This window comes from Lampetra fluviatilis, chromosome 60 (genome assembly GCF_964198595.1).
Source record: "Lampetra fluviatilis chromosome 60, kcLamFluv1.1, whole genome shotgun sequence".
Lineage (NCBI taxonomy): Eukaryota > Metazoa > Chordata > Hyperoartia > Petromyzontiformes > Petromyzontidae > Lampetra > Lampetra fluviatilis.
This window is the reverse complement of record NC_136334.1, coordinates 8,315,259-8,333,812: the sequence shown is the minus strand read 5'-3', so window position 1 is coordinate 8,333,812 and position 18,554 is coordinate 8,315,259. Positions and strand designations below refer to the sequence as shown.

At 58.4% G+C, this 18,554-nt stretch overlaps 2 protein-coding genes across 2 annotated transcripts; both read right to left on the bottom strand.

Moving 5' to 3' along the window:
• Positions 1-253: 253 nt before the first annotated feature.
• LOC144951010 (uncharacterized) lies at positions 254-4,287 on the bottom strand. The gene is made up of 2 exons (XM_078881241.1): positions 3,015-4,287; positions 254-1,682 (listed from the first exon to the last, which is right to left on the bottom strand). Exons 1-2 carry the CDS (start codon positions 4,285-4,287, stop codon positions 1,555-1,557), a joined length of 1,401 nt encoding a protein of 466 aa, XP_078737367.1. The 3' UTR covers positions 254-1,554.
• Positions 4,288-4,903: 616 nt separating this feature from the next.
• LOC144950954 (uncharacterized) lies at positions 4,904-17,061 on the bottom strand. Its single transcript, XM_078881137.1, has 8 exons — positions 16,961-17,061; positions 13,946-14,071; positions 12,913-12,984; positions 10,511-12,265; positions 9,575-9,889; positions 7,698-8,012; positions 6,993-7,117; positions 4,904-5,878 (listed from the first exon to the last, which is right to left on the bottom strand). The coding sequence occupies exons 3-8, from the start codon at positions 12,962-12,964 to the stop codon at positions 4,910-4,912; spliced, it is 3,531 nt and encodes a 1,176-aa protein (XP_078737263.1). The 5' UTR covers positions 12,965-12,984; positions 13,946-14,071; positions 16,961-17,061; the 3' UTR covers positions 4,904-4,909.
• Positions 17,062-18,554: the final 1,493 nt, after the last annotated feature.

Genomic DNA, 18,554 nt, shown 5'->3' with positions numbered 1-18,554 from the left:
CGCACGATGGAGGCCGATCTTCACCACCGCCACCGCCAACAGCAGCCTTGGCCGGCACTCGGCGTGGCGGTGAGTGGATCGTGGGGCACCGCTACGCCCCAAGGGCTTCACGCCTCATGGTGATGATGAGCATCATCACCACGAAGCGCCTCCGGTTGGCATGGTTGGCTACGTACGGTGCGTGATGAAGTACTCACCAGTCTCAACTCTGCTTAGCTTCCAAGTTCCAGCAAGATTGGGCACATGCACAGTGTTTGTTCATGGGTTTATTCTTATGGTTAAAACCACTGGGCTTGTTTCCGCAGGTTCTGTCAATAGCGACGGACGCTGGGGTGCCTCTTACTTTCCAGAGCTTCTTATAATCGGGAGAATACGGCGAATATCCTAAGCCAAACGCAGAAGACTAAAATATTAATTTTTTGTTACTGGATACTCAGTGTTATTTTCTAATTGCTTACGTCTCAAAAGTACAGACAATGGCTATTATTCCCCACAAACTTTGCTTTTGTGACCAGGACAGTAATATTTCGAAATTTACCTATTTTCAAGCACTTTCAGCCAAAATTCAAACAAAAAGACAACTCTAGGCTCTAAGAAAAGCTGTCTCGGGTGTGGACCAATCAATTTCAAGGACAGTGCATTCATTATCAGATTTGTCTTTTTGTTTGAATTTTGACCGCAAGTGTTGTGGTTAATGCAAACATGATCCCTTGTATAAAGGTGTCAGTTTTGTTGCCAGTTAAAAGGGTAAAAACATATTACTCTTTTCTATACTTTTGAGGCATAAGCAATTAGAAAATAACACTTACTACCCAGGAACAAAAATCGTGTTACATAGTGAATCAGCCGTCCGCTGTAAAATGATGGAAACATCACAGACACGACAGAATTAGCGAGCGTCTTTCACTGAGAAACCGCCGGGGTTTGTGAAAATACGGTGAACGTTACCCGCGTGTTATTAAAACAAAACCGGGGCGGTTCTGAGTGACGTGAGATTAGTTGTGGGCACAGTGGCGGTGCAGCAGCACTGTCCCACGAAGCCGGCGACCCGGAGTTTCATTCCCGGCCGGGGCCAGCAGCCGTGGCAAGCGATGTGTCTGACCCGGTCCTGCGCCTCCCCCTTCTCCTTCCAACCAACTGGCACCGACCAGGATGGTGAAGTATGGTCAAACAACCTTCATCGGGAGGCCTTCATCCAGCAGTGGATTGAGGAGGGGCTGTGAATTGCTCGGGATGAAACAATGGCGTGAGTTTGTCATCCTCCCCGCCACCTCTGTCCACGGCAGTTGATGATTGGCGGGTCGCGTGTGGTGGTGGTGGCGAGGTAAATTGTGGGGAGCGGTGGTGTAGCGGTCAGCGCTACGAACCCGGCGACCCGAGTTCGATTCCTGCTCACGACCAACACCGGTGACGATTATCTGAACCGGTCCTGGGCCTCTCCGATGTCGACTCAGCCTCAAATGAGCACCTGGTGCGGTTTGTAAAAACACTCCCACTAGGGAGACAAAGGCAGCCGGGCGTAGTAACAGCACTTGCCCCAACAGTCTGTTAAGGCTATACGGGGGATCTTTGTACTCCCAGTTCTTTCCAAGACGTCAGGCCAGCGGCGAAGAGTAGAGCTGTCTCCAGCGGAGGCCGTCCGGCCGTCAGCGGCACGGGCACAAGCGGTTTCACGGCTGCGCCTGGACCACCACCGCACGTGCACATCGCGCGTTGATTTGTTGAACCGCTCCGACCGCACAAACGGGCGTGCGGGCGTGCGGCGTGCGGACGGTTGCCATTGAAACCTGAGGGCCGCGCCGCGTGGAGGAGCGGAGCGCACGCGCGAGTGGACGTGCGCGTGACACGGGCGCTCGTTCGCTCGCTGTGATTGGGACCCGGGGGAGTGGAAGTCTCCGCGCAAATTGAGGTGCCAATTACCCCCCCACGGCCTGAGGGCGCAGCCACTGCAGCCGCTCGCTCTAGAGAGGCCCTCTCGAGGGAACTTTGGCCTACTCTTCCACTCTGGACAGACATCATGGGACCTGCACATCGACCAATTGCGGTGAAGCCAATTACAATAATGCCAGGTGGACAGAGGCAGTGTTGGGAGGGGATTTAAGAAACTTTCCCAATTGTCTCAACTGCTGGATGATGGACTCTTAAATCTGTCAGTCATGGGGCTTGTTTGACCATACTTCACCGTACTGGTCAAGTGTTTGTTTGTTCAACCAGGTGAAAAGAGGGGCCTGGGGAATTAGTCTGCCGCCAGGAAAGGGGGGCGGGGGGGGGGGCGACGTTGCTGCATTTCGCGCGATCCCAATTGAGTGTTGAGTCATCTACGGTGTTAATTGTCGAATTTGGCAAACTAAGGACCGTGACTCCGGGGCACGATGGCCCGCTCTTGCGAATTACGTCACGGGATCTTTAGCGTCCGCTGTGAGCGAAGCAGACGGCGGCGTAGCAGTCGTCGCATTATTACGGCGATTACGCACGACGTGGTGATGACCGGGGCGGCCACCGGATCGGCGAATGCGCTAGGGCCGGGCCACCGCGCCACCGCCCAGCGTGTGTTGGTGAATCAGGGTGGCGGTAAAACCCGGGACCGGCTCAGATAGCACTCGCCACTGATGTTAGCCGTGACTGGAAATCGAACTCGCTTCGCCGGCTTCACAGCGCACTCGCACGCGCGCGCGCTCGCGGCCACACGCACGCGCGCACACACGCAAACTCAATCACACAAACACGTGATTTCACACGGACACACACAACCACAATCTCACGCGCACACACACACCGTCTCGCTCTCTCCCTCACACACACACACACACCGTCTCGCTCTCTCCCTCACACACACACACCGTCTCGCTCTCTCTCTCACACACAGACACACACACCGTCTCGCTCTCTCTCCCTCGCACACACACACACCGTCTCGCTCTCTCTCCCTCACACACAGACACGCATGCTCTCTCCCGCTCTCTCTCGCTGTGCACGGCCAGCATGCTGCTGACCGTGCTCTTCGTGGTGCTCACCGTCCTCGGCGTGTGCGGCAACTCGGCCGTGCTCGCCGCCTTCTCGCAACTGCGCCGCCCGTCTCCCGCCGACGTGGTGGTCATCGGCATGTCGGCGTCGCACCTGCTCTCGTCCGTCTTCAAGAACACGCCGTACGTGCTGGCGTCGCTCGACTCGCTGGCGCTGGGCGACGGCGCCTGCAAGGCGCTCCTCTACTCGGTCAACGTCCTGCGCTCCTGCAGCCTCGCCTTCACGGTGATCCTCAGCGCGCTGCAGCTCGCGCGAGTCAAGCCCCGCGGCCGCCCGCGCCTGCGCCGCCTCTCCGCCGCGCTCTCGCGCCTCCTGTCGGGCCGGCGCGGCGGCGGCGGCGCCCGCCTCGTGGGGGCCACGGGCGCCCTCTGCGCGTTGGCGTCGGCGCCGCTGCTGGCGCTCGACGTGCGCTCGCGAGGCGACGGGCGGGCCGGCGGCTTCCTGCACATCTCGGGCTGCGTCGTGACGCCCTCCGACGGCGCCGCGGCCTTCCTGGAGGCCTCCAACGTCCTCGACGTGGCGGCGCTCGCCACCCTCCTCGCCGCCAACGCGCTGGTGCTCGGCTTCGTGCTGCGGCACCGGCGGCTGGTGGCGCGGAACCGGGGCTGGGTCGGGGGCGCCGGCAACGCGGCCGCCCTCAACGCGGCCAAGGTGATCGCGTGCCTCATGGTCGTGGCGTTCGTCTGCTGGGGCGTCAACGTGTGCATGCGCTTCACCGTCGTGCAGAGGCTGAGCGCCGAGTGGACGAGCATGCAGGCCGACGTGCGCGCCTTCTTCACCTCCGTCTACTACTCCCTCAGCCCCTACATCATCATCTTCGGGCGCTCGTCCATCCGCGGGAAAGTCGCCCGCGCCGTCCGCAGGTGCCCGTGCGTCGGCCCGCAGCGCACGCGGGTCCTGCGGCTGGCGGTGGTGGACGGGGGGATGGGCAACAGGGTGTGGCCGGGGGTGGCGGCGCGCTGAGCGAAGGGCGGGCCGTGCGGTGGACCCGGCGCTATACGGCGAACGAAGACGGTTCGGGGATGAGGGTCGTGCGAGGTCGGGTAGCGCTTGACAGCCGGCCTTGCTCGTGCTGGGCCTGGCAGCTGCACGTCGCTTGATGGGCCGCAGGCAACGGGGCAGCGGAGCCGGGAGGGTTTTTGTCTGCGGTGTCAGGAGAGGAAATGTCTCCCTGGTAAAAACGAGTGTGGGGTGGCGATCATCTCTACTGGTGGGCCCCCCGGGCCGGTGGTGGACATTCCACATTTCCATGGCGGGGGCCATGACATCCACAGGACAACCACTGTTGAATTCACGCAAGTGGTCACTTGATCTAGCCGAGACGGACGGTGATAAAACTGCCGATGATGATGATGATGATAATGCTGCTGCTGATGATGATGTAAACGACACAGATGATTATGATCTTGCTATTAAAGATGATAATGAAATCGCTGATGATGATATTGAAAGTTATCTCGATTTTCACTCGCGACCGTCCGCGAGCCAAGCTCTCTCGCCGCAGTGACCACCGGTCAGATCTTTATCACCTCGGGCTGCACAGTGGCTGAGTCAGAGGCAATGAGCCGGCACCACCGAGACCCTATGTCCATTTCCTGGGTCTGGGTGTCTCTCTCCGTTTCTCTCAGGAGGTTCACAATGGCCATGTCATTGACATCCTAGGTTCAGTCTCTTCTCTATTTCTCTCATCGGGTTCATAACGGCCAGGTCTGGTCATGTCTCTCTCGCTCTCTCCGAAGGGGTTCACAATGGCCGGGTTAAAGCCACGGAGCGGTCACCGACACGGGGGCGAGGCTCTATTCCTGGCGCTGGGCCCCTCTGTTCCTGTCTCAGGGTGGGTCACAATGGCCCCGTCGGAGCCAGCCACTCGCCACACTCGCCACACTCACACCTCGCTGTGAGAGAAGCTGGGCCCCTCCAGCCTCTGGTGGATCCGGTGAAGCGGCGACCGCTCTGCCACCGATCCCTCCGATCCGGCGCTCGTGGCCGCCGCGGAGGATTCCGAGCCGGCGCCGCCAGGCCTTGCCGGCGCCCGCGGGAGCGGCGGCAGCCTCCTGGCGGCGCCTCTTAGGACGCCGCAACTGCCCTTCCTCGGCCGAAACTGCTGCTGCTGGTGAAGTGTAGCGCCGTCGACCGCGCCCAGCGAGTGTCTCGAATCGCCTCGGAACGCCGGGTAGATCGCCGGCGCCACAACCCGCTCGTCGTCGTCACCGTCGCCATCGCCGGGAAAGTACAGCGGTCGCCGGCACTCTCCGCAGAGCGGCGCCAGCCCAGCGGGGGCGGCCGCTGCCGGCGGCGGCGGGAACAGTTGCAGCGGCACCGCCCAACCGCCGGCCTGCCCGCTGACCGCCAACCACTGCGCCATCGGCACAGCCCCCCACGCTTCCCGCCACATCGTCGGCGGCGGCGGTGGCGCCGCCAGCGCCCAGCGGGCGTCGGCCAGCGCCGGGAGGCTCAGCTTGCGGTGGCCGGCGCCGCGGGACTTGCCCGGCGACGGCAGCGTGAACCCGGCGGCGGCGAACCCGGCGGCTCCGGCGGCGCCGTTTTCGGAGTCTTCGTCCGACGCGAGGCACGGGGCGCCGTTGGGGCCCGGCGGCGGCGGCTGGCGGGGCACGAGCCGGTACGTGCGCACGCCCTCCGTCTGCCCGTCGCGTCGCATGCGCCGCAGCTGCCGGTGCGCGAGCGAGAAGCTGAATGGCGGCGGCGGCGAGATCGCCGAGATCGACGACGGCGCCGGTGACGCCGGAGAAAGGGGAGACGGCGCCGGGAAGACGCCGGACGCGGAGGCCGAGACGTTTGTGGCAAGGAGTCGGGACGAGCCGTTGGGTAGTTCCGCGGCGCGTCTGCCAGGCGCCTGCAACAATTACAACTGGTTGAAGAGAACTACCGTGGGGGGCTACACTCACACACAACGTGAGTCACACCCCTTACTAACACAGGGTACACTCACATACAACGTGAGTCACACCCCTCACTAACACAGGGTACACTCAGACACAACGTGAGTCACACCCCTCACTAACACAGGGTACACTCACATACAACGTGAGTCACACCCCTCACTAACACAGGGTACACTCACACACAACGTGAGTCACACCCCTCACTAACACAGGGTACACTCACACACAACATGAGTCACACCCCTCACTAACACAGGGTACACTCACACACAACGTGAGTCACACCCCTCACTAACACAGGGTACACTCACACACAACGTGAGTCACACCCCTCACTAACACAGGGTACACTCACACACAACGTGAGTCACACCCCTCACTAACACAGGGTACACTCACACACAACGTGAGTCACACCCCTCACTAACACAGGGTACACTCACATACAACGTGAGTCACACCCCTCACTAACACAGGGTACACTCACACACAACGTGAGTCACACCCCTCACTAACACAGGGTACACTCACACACAACGTGAGTCACACCCCTCACTAACACAGGGTACACTCACACACAACGTGAGTCACACCTCTCACTAACACAGGGTACACTCACATACAACGTGAGTCACACCCCTCACTAACACAGGGTACACTCACACACAACGTGAGTCACACCCCTCACTAACACAGGGTACACTCACACACAACGTGAGTCACACCCCTCACTAACACAGGGTACACTCACACACAACGTGAGTCACACCCCTCACTAACACAGGGTACACTCACACACAACGTGAGTCACACCCCTCACTAACACAGGGTACACTCACATACAACGTGAGTCACACCCCTCACTAACACAGGGTACACTCACACACAACGTGAGTCACACCCCTCACTAACACAGGGTACACTCACACACAACGTGAGTCACACCCCTCACTAACACAGGGTACACTCACACACAACGTGAGTCACACCCCTCACAGGATACACAACGACGGTGGTGAGTCGCGCGAGCGAGTAGCGGCAGTAGCGACGGTGATGACGAGAGACCTCGGTGACGACGAGCGACGACGCTTCGGTGAAGGAGGTGGACGCCGGCACCGTCCGGCCGGAGGAGCGAGCGGCGACGGTCGACTCGGATTCGCGGAGCGCGTCCAGCTCCATCTCCTCCCCGGCTGCGCACCAGACAGACGTGTCAACCCCCGCCGCGTCCTGCCGGGGCCTTCCCTCGGGTCGCCTTAAATGAGTACCCGGTATGGAGTCACAAAGGTGGCCGGGGCGCAGTGCTGGGCACACCACCCCACTGTGCGCGTCAGCATGTCGCCGTGTCACTGCGGCTACCTCGCAGTGTCAGCGCGTGTCACTGAACCGGTAGTATCGTGCGTAACGAACCCGGCGACCCGGGTTCGATTCCCGCCCGCGGCCAACATCGGTGACGATTGTCTTAACCGGTTCTGCGCCTCCCCTAGGTCGACTCTGCCTCAAAGGAGTACCTGGTGCGGTGTGTAAACATCGCCAGTGGGGACGTGCTGCCCACCACCCACCCGTGTGCTACAGTGTCAGCAGCCTTCGTAGGTGTTCGCAAGCAGCACTTGCCCCAACAGCCTGCAAGGCGACACGAGGGGTCTGTGTGTTTGCGTGCGTGCGTGCGAGCGTGCGTGTGAGCGAGCGGGCGTGTGAGCGTGCGTGCGTGTGAGCGAGCGGGCGTGCGTGCGAGTGAGCGAGCGGGTGAGCGTGCGGTCTTAGCGGACGCACACGGCAGCAGTTGGGAGGATCGACCCGGGGCGACGCCCCTGCAGGCCCCTGCGACACTCAGGGCCACCCCCCCTGCTTCAGCGCCACAGCCACCGCAGCCATCACCGCCGCCGCCGCCGCCGCAGCCGCAGCCACCGCCGCCCGGCTTGAAGCGAGCCACGCATGCGCGTGCGGCGGCAAGGAGGGTCGAGACGACGACGCACGCACACACGCACATCCCAAACACCGCCACGGCGCTCTCCACCACGCCGTGTGGCGTCGACGGCGGTGCCGCTGGCGGTGCCGGCGGCGGCGGTGGTGGAGTGTCACGAGACGCTGTGCGGACAGGTGGAACGCACGGGAGCGGTGGAACACAGAGAGAGAAACAACATAGACACGGGGAGACACGTAGACATGCTTAGGATTCAGAGTAAAGCACCCGTTGATGCACTCCGGTCAATCGCGAGACATTCGCCTGCCTATCTCTCTTCTATCTCGACTACCATCATTACTGTTACCGTGAACTTGAGTTGTTGATTCCTCCACCAGGGGACAACAACAGTGGTTGTGCATTCAACCACCACACTTTAGGTCACAACAACTCACTCACGCGCTCACTAACCCACTCACTCACTTACTCAGCCACTCAGCCACTCACTCATTCAGCCACTTACTCAGCCACTCACTCATTCAGCCACTCACTCATTCAGCCACTCATTCATTCAGCCACTTACTCAGCCACTCACTCATTCAGCCACTCACCCACTCACCCACTCACTCATTCAGCCACTCACGCACCCACCCACTCATTCAGCCACTCACTCAGCCACTCACTCATTCAGCCACTTACTCAGCCACTCACTCATTCAGCCACTTACTCACCCACCCACGCACTCACTCTCTCCACACTGCAGTTCACCTCACTTCTCTTTCTGCATCTTCGCTCACATCGCTCCCCTCTGGATTTCCCTCCCATCGTCCCTTTTCCCCCAAGCTCTTAACAACAATAACTTTGCTCAGTTTAATACACGAGTCAACTCTTATCTCTTACAACTTTGATGCAAGTGTTGTTTGTCCCCTTGACGCTTTGGGCCTTTTGGGCCTTCTCAGCCATTGTAGTAAAAAGAAGAAAGTAGAATGTCCATTGCGTGCGCATGCACGTCTTTGTGTCAATCCACTGCTGGATGAGGGCCTCCCCTCGCTGCGTGGGTCACGGAGGTCACTTGACCATTCGTGCCGGGGTGGTGAGGGCGGGGGACAAAAGAATGATCCTGCTGCCGATGCCGCTGCTGATGGCGACGATGATTACGCACGTAGAGTAGACTCTCGATTATCCGCGTGCGGTTTATTCGATTTGCGGATTAACCGCGCAGCTGAGATTTTGACAAATTAGTCAAATAACTCATGGATTTTCCCTTAAGCTCCAAATTAATAATCTAAAAACAGTTCTACATTATTCTTGTAAAAGTTTTTTGCACGTGCTTAAACCGAACAAATATGTTGCTCCGGCTAATCCAAAATCCACGTGATCGCCTCTACAGTACAGTAGTTGCATATATTGACAACAGTGGGCGTAGCTCTGCAATCCACTTAGTGGGCCGAATCTTCTTCGTGGGATCAGGAAAATGTTGTTATCACTGAGCACGCACATTGATCGGTCGATCGTTTGTCTTTTAAATCGAAGGAGTATTTTCTTCACTTCACTTACATTTGTGGTGTTGGATTATCTGCGATTTTGCATTTTCCGCGGCCGTCCTCCCCGTCATTAGCACGGATTATAATCGAGAGTGTACTCCATGTTGAACTTCTTTTGCACCGTACGTAGCCAACCGCATTAATCGGAGGTGACTATGATGACGCTGACGCCACCGCCCCCGACGCCACACAACTTCACTCACCGTTGCGATCGTTCACTGCGGTGCTCACTCTCCTCCCTTCGTTCTCATCACCGACTCCGCCGCCGCCGCCGCGACACTCCAGCAGCGAGCACGGGGAGCTCTCGCGCTCCGACCACGGCGCATCCGGCTCTCCTCCGCAGGTCGCCGCAGCTCCCCGCTGCCCTGCCAGGGCGGCCGCCCCTTCCGTCGCGGCGACGGCGGCGGCAGCGCACGTCCGGCGGCGCTCTCGCGTGCCCTCCCCGCACGACGCCGAGCAGGGAGACCAAGGCGACCAGGGACCCCAGATCCCCCCCTCTAGGGGACCGGCGGTGGGCGCTGTGATTGGGTGGGAGAGAAGACGCGGGCGTTTGGGATAGAGCACGAGCCAGGGCCGCGCCTTTACGTCGGATTGCCTCTCTCGCACGCACGCAGCAAAGAAAAAAATCCCCCGTATAGCCTTTGACAAACCGTTGGGGCAAGTGCTTTTGCCGAGCACCTATGAAGGCCGGCACGGCACACCGATGAGTGGGTGGGTAGCGAACACCATGCCTGGCCACACTTTTCTCCCCAGGACAGATGTTTACACATCCCATAAAGTACTCATTTAAGACTGAGTTGACCTAGGGGAGCCCTAGGACTGGTGCAGATATTTGTCACTGTTATTGGCCGTGGGCGAGAATGGAACTCGGGTCGCCGGGTTTGAAGTGCAGTGCGCTAACCACTGGACTACCACTCTCCATATTTTGGAACACAAAAGACAAAGATCCCCGGCATAGCCTGAGCAGACTGTTGGGACAAGCGCTGTTAGCGGGTAGCACCTATGAAGGCCAGAACGGTACATGAGGGGGTGGGTGGCCAACACTACGCCCGACCGCCTTTGTCTCCCCAGTGGGGATGTTTACACACACACACTCAGTCACAAACTCGTGCACAAGTGTGCGTGATTGCAGCACTCACTGCCATTTGCCGGGAGATGCAATGAGGCCTGCACACACTTGGTGGCCCTCACGTCTCCTTCTCCACCTCCACCTCCTCCTCCACCTCCTCCTCCACCTCCTCCTTCCCCTCTTCCTGCATCGTCTTCCACCTCCGACGCGATTGCCCGGAAGCAGTAGAAGGTGGACGCAGCCTCGGCGGCGAACAGCGAGCAGTCAAACTCGGCCTCCCAGCTGCCCGCTCTCATCTCCTGCTCTCCCAACAACACCTCCTCAGCCACCCCGTTCTCATCACCATCGTCATCGCTCACGCCGCCTCGTCGCCCAAAGGGCCACGTCCTCGCAAACGCCGTCACCCTCCCGCGCGCCGACGGGCGACACAGCTTGGGCTCAAGCGCCGCCACGACCGTCCCCTCGCACCACCGCGGGCGGTGCCGGCGGGCGCCGCCGTCGCGCGGGGGGCGCCGGCCGAGGCGCAGCGCGTGGCCGCGCCGGGTTCGGTTCACCTCGACGACGCCGCTGGCGGCCAGGACACCGTCGCCGCCGGCGAGCAGCAGCAGCGCGCGCGCGCGGCCCGACCGGGGGAAGGGCGGGCACGCGAAGCTCACGTTCGCCGAGCGCCGCCGGTAAGGCGGCGGCGGCAACGGCTCGGACGCCACGACGGCGCCGGAGCCGAACGCCAGATCAACGCGCAGCCCCGGCGGGAGGGGGCCGTCGGACGAGACGACGGTCACGACGAGGGCGCCGCCGCCTCCGTCGTCGGCAAAATGCGACGGCGCCCGCAAGAAGATCGTAGACCGCGGCGGCGGCGATGGCGACGGTGACGACACCGGACGGTCGGCGGGTTCCCACACGGCAGCTGGGCTGTAGGTGCGAGCGGCCGAGGAGGAAGAGAAAGTAGGGCTGGTTGCCGATCCGGTCGTCGGTGTTGCCGGTGATGTTCTGCCGAGCGGTGACAGCGTGCCGGTGAGCGAGCCGTCACGTGCTCTTGTAGATAGGGCCTCCTGCGTTCCGCTCGCCGGCTGCTCAATATCCGGGGGTCGAGTGGAAGTCCCGCCAGATGTCCCGCCAGATGTCATACTGGGCGAGGTGTCTGTTGATCTGCCAGATATGATGGGCGATGTTCCAGCAGGTGGATAATCGGACGTTCTAGGAGGCGGCATATCTGTCGGTCTGCCAGATATCGTGCTCGGAGTCCCAGATGAGACGTGTTGTGTTCCACGAGATAAATGCAATATTCCACCAGATGGCAAACCAGAAGTTCTACTGAACGGGATGTTGGTTGCGTCTGGCATTCCACCAGATGTTCCACCAAAGGCAGCACTTCCCGGCGTAACAGACGTACCCAACGGAAAACGAGACATCGCGCCGGACGGGACATCCGGCATCTCGCTCGATACGCTTCCCAATAGTCCGCCAGCCTTACCATCAGACGTTCCGTCAGGCGGCGTATTCGACGGTCCACCGGATGAGCCGTCTAAGATTCTCACGGACGGGGTACTGGAAGTCCAACCGAGCGTGACACCGGGTTTCTCGCTAGTCGGAGCATCCGGCGGCCTACCGGATATTCCGCCCGTCATCCAACCGGGAGGAAAGCCGGCTGGCGCACCGGATGGGACGTCGTTAGATGTCCAACCAGACGGGGCGCCCGGCGTCGTAACGGACGGGCCGGGAGGCGGTGCGCCGTCGAGGGGTGACGCGCCCGAGGTCGGCGGCGACGTCGTCAGCGGCGGCGTCAGATGGCGCCCGCCCGCGGCATGCGACGAGGTGACGCACGCTTGCACACACACGCACGGCGGACAGACGGACAGACGGACAGACAGACAGAAGGACGGGGCGTTTTGTTGAACTGCGGTCGCCAAGGGGTGTCACGCGCAACGGATCTGCCGAACGAAAATTTTTTAATGCATTCCGACTGCAGGTATTGTGGTCAATGCAAACATGACTCCTTGTAAAAAAAGGTGTCAGTTTTGTTGCCAGATAAAAGGGTAAAAAACCAATTATCATATTTTGCTACTAGCAAATGAGGTTCCAATGATAAAAGTTTTTGAGCGGCACGGTGGCTCGGTGGTGAAGCTCGCGTCTCACGGCAAAGAGAGCACCTGGGTTAAACTCCCGACTAGGGCGCCTTTCCGCATGGACTTTCTACGTCCTCCCCCTGTTCTGCGCGGGTTTCCTCTGGGTGTTCCACTTTTCTGCCCATAGCTAAACACATCCCAGTGCCAAAATGTTTTTAATTTACATGAAAATTACTCAATTGGGAATAAACACAACATCATCTCCCCCGCTATACGGCGCGAGAGCGTGTTTAATGAGCGCGCGCCACCTGCTGTGGATGGCTTGGGGAGTCTTTTTATCCAAAAGTAGTCGTAGTAGCAGTCGTAATAATATTATCGTCAACAGAGAAACAGGGAGGTAACAAACCTGTTGCTAGGCACCAGAAGAGAAGGGCCTGAGCCGTGTCGATCGGCGACATGATGTACACCACGTTCGAGCCTGCAGGACGCACACAAGTTATTCATTCGCCGATGCTCTGTCCACTGCTGGGGTCCGAGTTCTTGTCCGATTCTTAAATAAGTGACATCTCGATGGATCTTGTGAGGTCAAAGAGTCATTCAAGTTCAGCAGACCAAGTCACCATCGCTCCCCAAGCACAGAGACGAAGACAAAGGTCCACTATGTGGCAAGTGTCGTGGGCAAGTGTCGTTAGCGAGCGCCTATTGAGGACGGCACGGAGTACAAGGAGAGGGGTGGGTTGGCTCGCACCACGCATGGCCGTCTTTGTCTCCCCGAGCGGTGGTGTTGACACACCAAGACCAGGTACTCATTGAGGGCTGAGTCAACCAAAGTGAAGCCCAGGGCCGGCTCGGACGCAACTCGCAAGTGACGTTAGCCGTGGCCGGGAATCGAACTCGGGTTTGCCAAATTCCGAGCGCAGCGCGCTAACCACTGCACCACCGCTCCTCAGCACACATACACTCAGCCGTACCCACGCACTCACCACACATCGTCAACCGCATCAGATACGTCGACAGGCCGATGCGCACATCCCCTTCATGGACCGCAAAGTAAACCCACAGAGACACATAGAGCTCCACAGAGATACATGGAGACCCATAGAGATGCACAGAGACCCATAGAGACACATTAAAGGCACAAACACAGCAGTGCGATATTGTCCGTGCAACCCGAACTACTGCGGTCTGCGCTCATTCAGCGGACGAGGGATAACAAAACGACACAGACTCTCTCTCCTGAAGCCCTCTCGTTGTGGCCAATAGACCTTGACATTTGGCATCTAACTCATATTGACATTCGCAAGAATACAACCACACATGCACACTAACCCTCTCTCTTACACTCACCCTCTCTCTCACACACCAGCCACACACACTCACTCTCTCTCTCACATCACACACACACTCACCCTCTCTCACACCCACACGCACAAACTCACCGCAATCCCATGCTGCCTCCACACGTCCCAACTCAAACTTCTGTCGTGCGAGTTAAGATTCGGCGCCCACCACCGCCGCCGCCTCCTACAACTCGTCCACCCTGTGGCCCACTGGCCATTGTGAACCTGTGCCAGGCAGGGAGAGAGACGGGCATAGCTCTGCGCCTGGGCACGTCTCCTCGGAGGCGGCTCAATGGGCCCGCGACGTCGCGTGGGGCAGCTCTGAAAGCGGCTGGCACGGGCGGGCAGGGAATTCCGCTTCCCTTTGCTTCCCTTTGTTCCCTCGCTCTCCTTTATTTGGCCGTTTATGCCGTGCGAGGTTCTCGTGCGAGACAGAGTGCGCGCGTGCGTGCTGGTGCGTGCGTGCTGGTCCGTGCGTGCTGGTGTGTATGTGCTGGTGCGTGTGTGTGTGTGCTGGTGTGTGTGTGCTGGTGTGTGTGTGCTGGTGTGTGTGTGTGTGCTGGTGCGTGCGTGCATGCTGGTGTGTGCGTGTCTGCTGGTGTGTGTGTGCTGGTGTGTGTGTGTGCTGGTGTGTGTGTGTGCTGGTATGTGTGTGTGCTGGTGTGTGTGTGCTGGTGTGTGTGTGCTGGTGTGTGTGTGTGCTGGTGTGTGTGTGTGCTGGTGTGTGTGTGCTGGTGTGTGTGTGTACTGGTGTGTGTGTGTGCTGGTGTGTGTGTGCTAGTGTGTCCGTGCTGGTGTGTGTGTGCTGGTGTGTGTGTGCTGGTGTGTGTGTGTACTGGTGTGTGTGTGCTGGTGTGTGTGTGCTGGTGTGTGTGTGCTGGTGTGTGTGTGTGCTGGTGTGTGTGCGCTAGTGTGTCCGTGCTGGTGTGTGTGTGCTGGTGTGTGTGTGCTGGTGTGTGTGTGTGTGCTGGTGCGTGCGTGCATGCTGGTGTGTGCGTGTCTGCTGGTGTGTGTGTGCTGGTGTGTGTGTGTGCTGGTGTGTGTGTGTGCTGGTATGTGTGTGTGCTGGTGTGTGTGTGCTGGTGTGTGTGTGCTGGTGTGTGTGTGTGCTGGTGTGTGTGTGTGCTGGTGTGTGTGTGCTGGTGTGTGTGTGTACTGGTGTGTGTGTGTGCTGGTGTGTGTGTGCTAGTGTGTCCGTGCTGGTGTGTGTGTGCTGGTGTGTGTGTGCTGGTGTGTGTGTGTACTGGTGTGTGTGTGCTGGTGTGTGTGTGCTGGTGTGTGTGTGCTGGTGTGTGTGTGTGCTGGTGTGTGTGCGCTAGTGTGTCCGTGCTGGTGTGTGTGTGCTGGTGTGTGTGTGCTGGTGTGTGTGTGCTGGTGTGTGTGTGTACTGGTGTGTGTGTGTGCTGGTGTGTGTGTGCTGGTGTGTGTGTGCTGGTGTGTGTGTGTACTGGTGTGTGTGTGTGCTGGTGTGTGTGTGTGCTGGTGTGTGTGTGCTGGTGTGTGTGTGTACTGGTGTGTGTGTGTACTGGTGTGTGTGTGTGTGCTGGTGTGTGTGCTGGTGTGTGTGTGCTGGTGTGTGTGTGTGTACTGGTGTGTGTGTGTACTGGTGTGTGTGTGCTGGTGTGTGCGTGCTGGTGTGTGTGTGTGCTGGAGCGTGCGTGCTGGTGTGTGTGCTGGTGCGTGTGTGTGCTGGTGTGTGCATGTGTCTGTGTGTGTGTGTGCTGGTGTGTGTGTGTTGGTGTGTGCTGGTGCGTGTGTGTGTGATGGTGTGTGCGTGCTGACGCGTGCGTGCGAATGAATGCGTGTGGCTGGACGTGTCTGTGCATACGTGAGCGTTGTAAAGTGTGTGTGTGTGTGTCTGCACGAGTGTCTGTGTACGAGTCTGTGTCTTTGTGAGCGTGCTCGTGTTGTGGGGGGGGGGGCGGCACAGTGGTGCAGCGGTTAGCGCGCTGCGCTTCGAACTCCTCCACCCGAGTTCAATTCCCACCCACAGCCAACGCCAGTGAAGATTATCTGAACCGGTCCTCAGCCTCAAAATTACTACACGGTGCGGTGTGTCGTAAACATCGCCCCTGGGGAGACAAAGGCGGTCGGGCGTGGTGCTGGCCACCCAACCCCCTCGTATGCCGTGTCGGCCTTCATAGGTGCTACTTGCTGTATAGAGGGAATTTGTCTTTGTGCGTGTGCTTGTCAGTTTCACACGTAGTAAGCTTTCGCGACAATATTATTCATAATAAAGGTTTTTGGGTTAGATTGCGTAAGCAAACGTGTGCTTGTGTGTTGGGGAGTGGAGAGAAGAGGAGCAGTGATGAGCACACTGCACTCAATACCTACCATCGTTTCTCACGTGATACAAAGACAAAGATCCCCCATGTAGCCTTAACGGATTGTTGTGGCAAACGCTGTTAGCAAACACCGATGAAGGCCAAAACGGCACATGAGCGGGTGGTGGTGTGTTTAGCACCAGATCCGGCCGCCTTTGTCTCTCTAGAGGTGGTGGTTACACACGGCACCAGATACAGTAGTAAATTAAGGCTGAGTCACCCTAGGGGATGGCCCTGATCGGTTCACGAATTCATCACCGATGTTGGCCTTGAGCAGAACGCGAGTGGCCGGGTTCGCAGAAAAGTGCGCGAATCAGTGCGCCACCACTCCCCACGAAGATTACCCCACACAAACATAGACACGAAGAAGCACACAAGACAAAGATCCCCCGTATAGCCTTAGCAGACTGTTGGGGCAAGTGCTGTTAGCGAGTACCTATGAAGGTGCACCTACACGCACACAGAAGCACACACACTTACATGAACTCACCTACACGCACAAAGAAGCACACAAACACACTTACATGAACTCACCTACACGCACACAGAAGCACACAAACACACTTACATGAACTCACCTACACGCACACAGAAGCACACAAACACACTTACATGAACTCACCTACACGCACACAGAAGCACACAAACACACTTACATGAACTCACCTACACGCACACAGAAGCACACAAACACACTTACATGAACTCACCTACACGCACACAGAAGCACACAAACACACTTACATGAACTCACCTACACGCACAAAGAAGCACACACACAGACACTTACATGAAGCCACCGTGCACCGACTCGCCGCCACTCGCTCTCTCCGGCGACGGGCGGCCTGGCTGGGTGGGGTGAAGCGTGGGGAGCAGCCGCCACGCATCCTGCCCCGGCGCCCCCAACGAGGAAACTCGGGGGTGGAACACGGGAACTCAGGGGGTGGAACTCGGGACCCACGCCCCCCGCCCCCCGAGCTCTGTTCCCGACTGTCTGTGGCTCGCCATCCCCCTGTGCGCACACAGAGACACAGGCAAGCAACACACGTGGTCAGCAGCTTGGTCAAGTTCACCGTCGTCCTCGTCATTGGTCATCGATCATCACTCCCATTGTCACCGTGTCCCGTGTTGAGGACTCGGTCTCGCTGACCGACTGCGCTGCGTCATCCGCATTGCAGGTCACAGCAACACACCAACTCACCCGCTCACTCACCCACCCACTCATCCAACCATCACACTGCAGGTCACAACACACCAACTCACTCACTCACTCACCCACCCATCAAACCACAACACTGCTTGTCACAGCAACACACCAACTCACCCACTCACCTACTCACTCAACCACTCACCAACCCACTCACTCTCCACACTACAGGTCACAACACACTAACTCACCTATTCACTCAACCACTCACCAACCCGCTCACTCACTCTCCACACTGCAGGTCACACCTCACTTCTTCTTCTACCTTTTCCCTCGCAAGGCTGATAAGAATAATAACCTCGCTCAATACAAAAAGAGTGCAACGCGTACTCATCCCAACCTTCACTGTGCTGTTTGCTGATAGCCACCACTGGACACGTTGGGCCTTTGCTCAGCAGCTGCGACCCCCACAACCCTGATTAGTATCAGTATGAGCCAGTCTATCCACTGTGGATGACGACCTCCCCACCCTGTCACTACATCCCCCACGGTTCTGAAATGCCACAAGCCACCTCCCTCCTGCATAAGAACACATCTAATTGCTCCACCCCATTAACAAAAATAATTAAATTTTCATATATTTCGGTTCATTAAACGTAATTTTGCTACATTCTGCGTTGCTCAGTGCTGAATTATACATCTGTACCAGATGGATGTTTCTCTGGTAAAACCGTGAAAAACTTATCAAACTAGGTGGTCAAAAACAAGTCAGTGTTGGGGCCAGAGGACATCCCTGCCGCTCCCAGGTGAACAGGAAATGGCTCCTACCCACGATCATGGAGTCTCCTGAATGATTGTGAGCAAGGGGTCAGCGACTCCGAAAGCACGAAGGGCAACCCAGAGCCCTGGCACACAAAGACACACAGATACCGCCAGATCGGCGCAGTGACACACCGATCGACACACTTTGAGATAGGTGCAGTGACACACTGACACACACTGCAAGCGAGGTGGGTGCACCCTGACACACGCTGGCACTGTTAGATAGTGACACACAGACACACAGACACACACTGACACACGCTGGCACTGTGAGATAGTGACACAGTGACACACAGACACACACTGTAAGCGAGGTGGGTGCACAGAGGCGTCGCACTCTGCCTTTGAAGCCCGGAGTGAAACAATTGCTGGACAGGAAACAACTCCTTTCCTGCACCAAACAGCCGGGATAGCC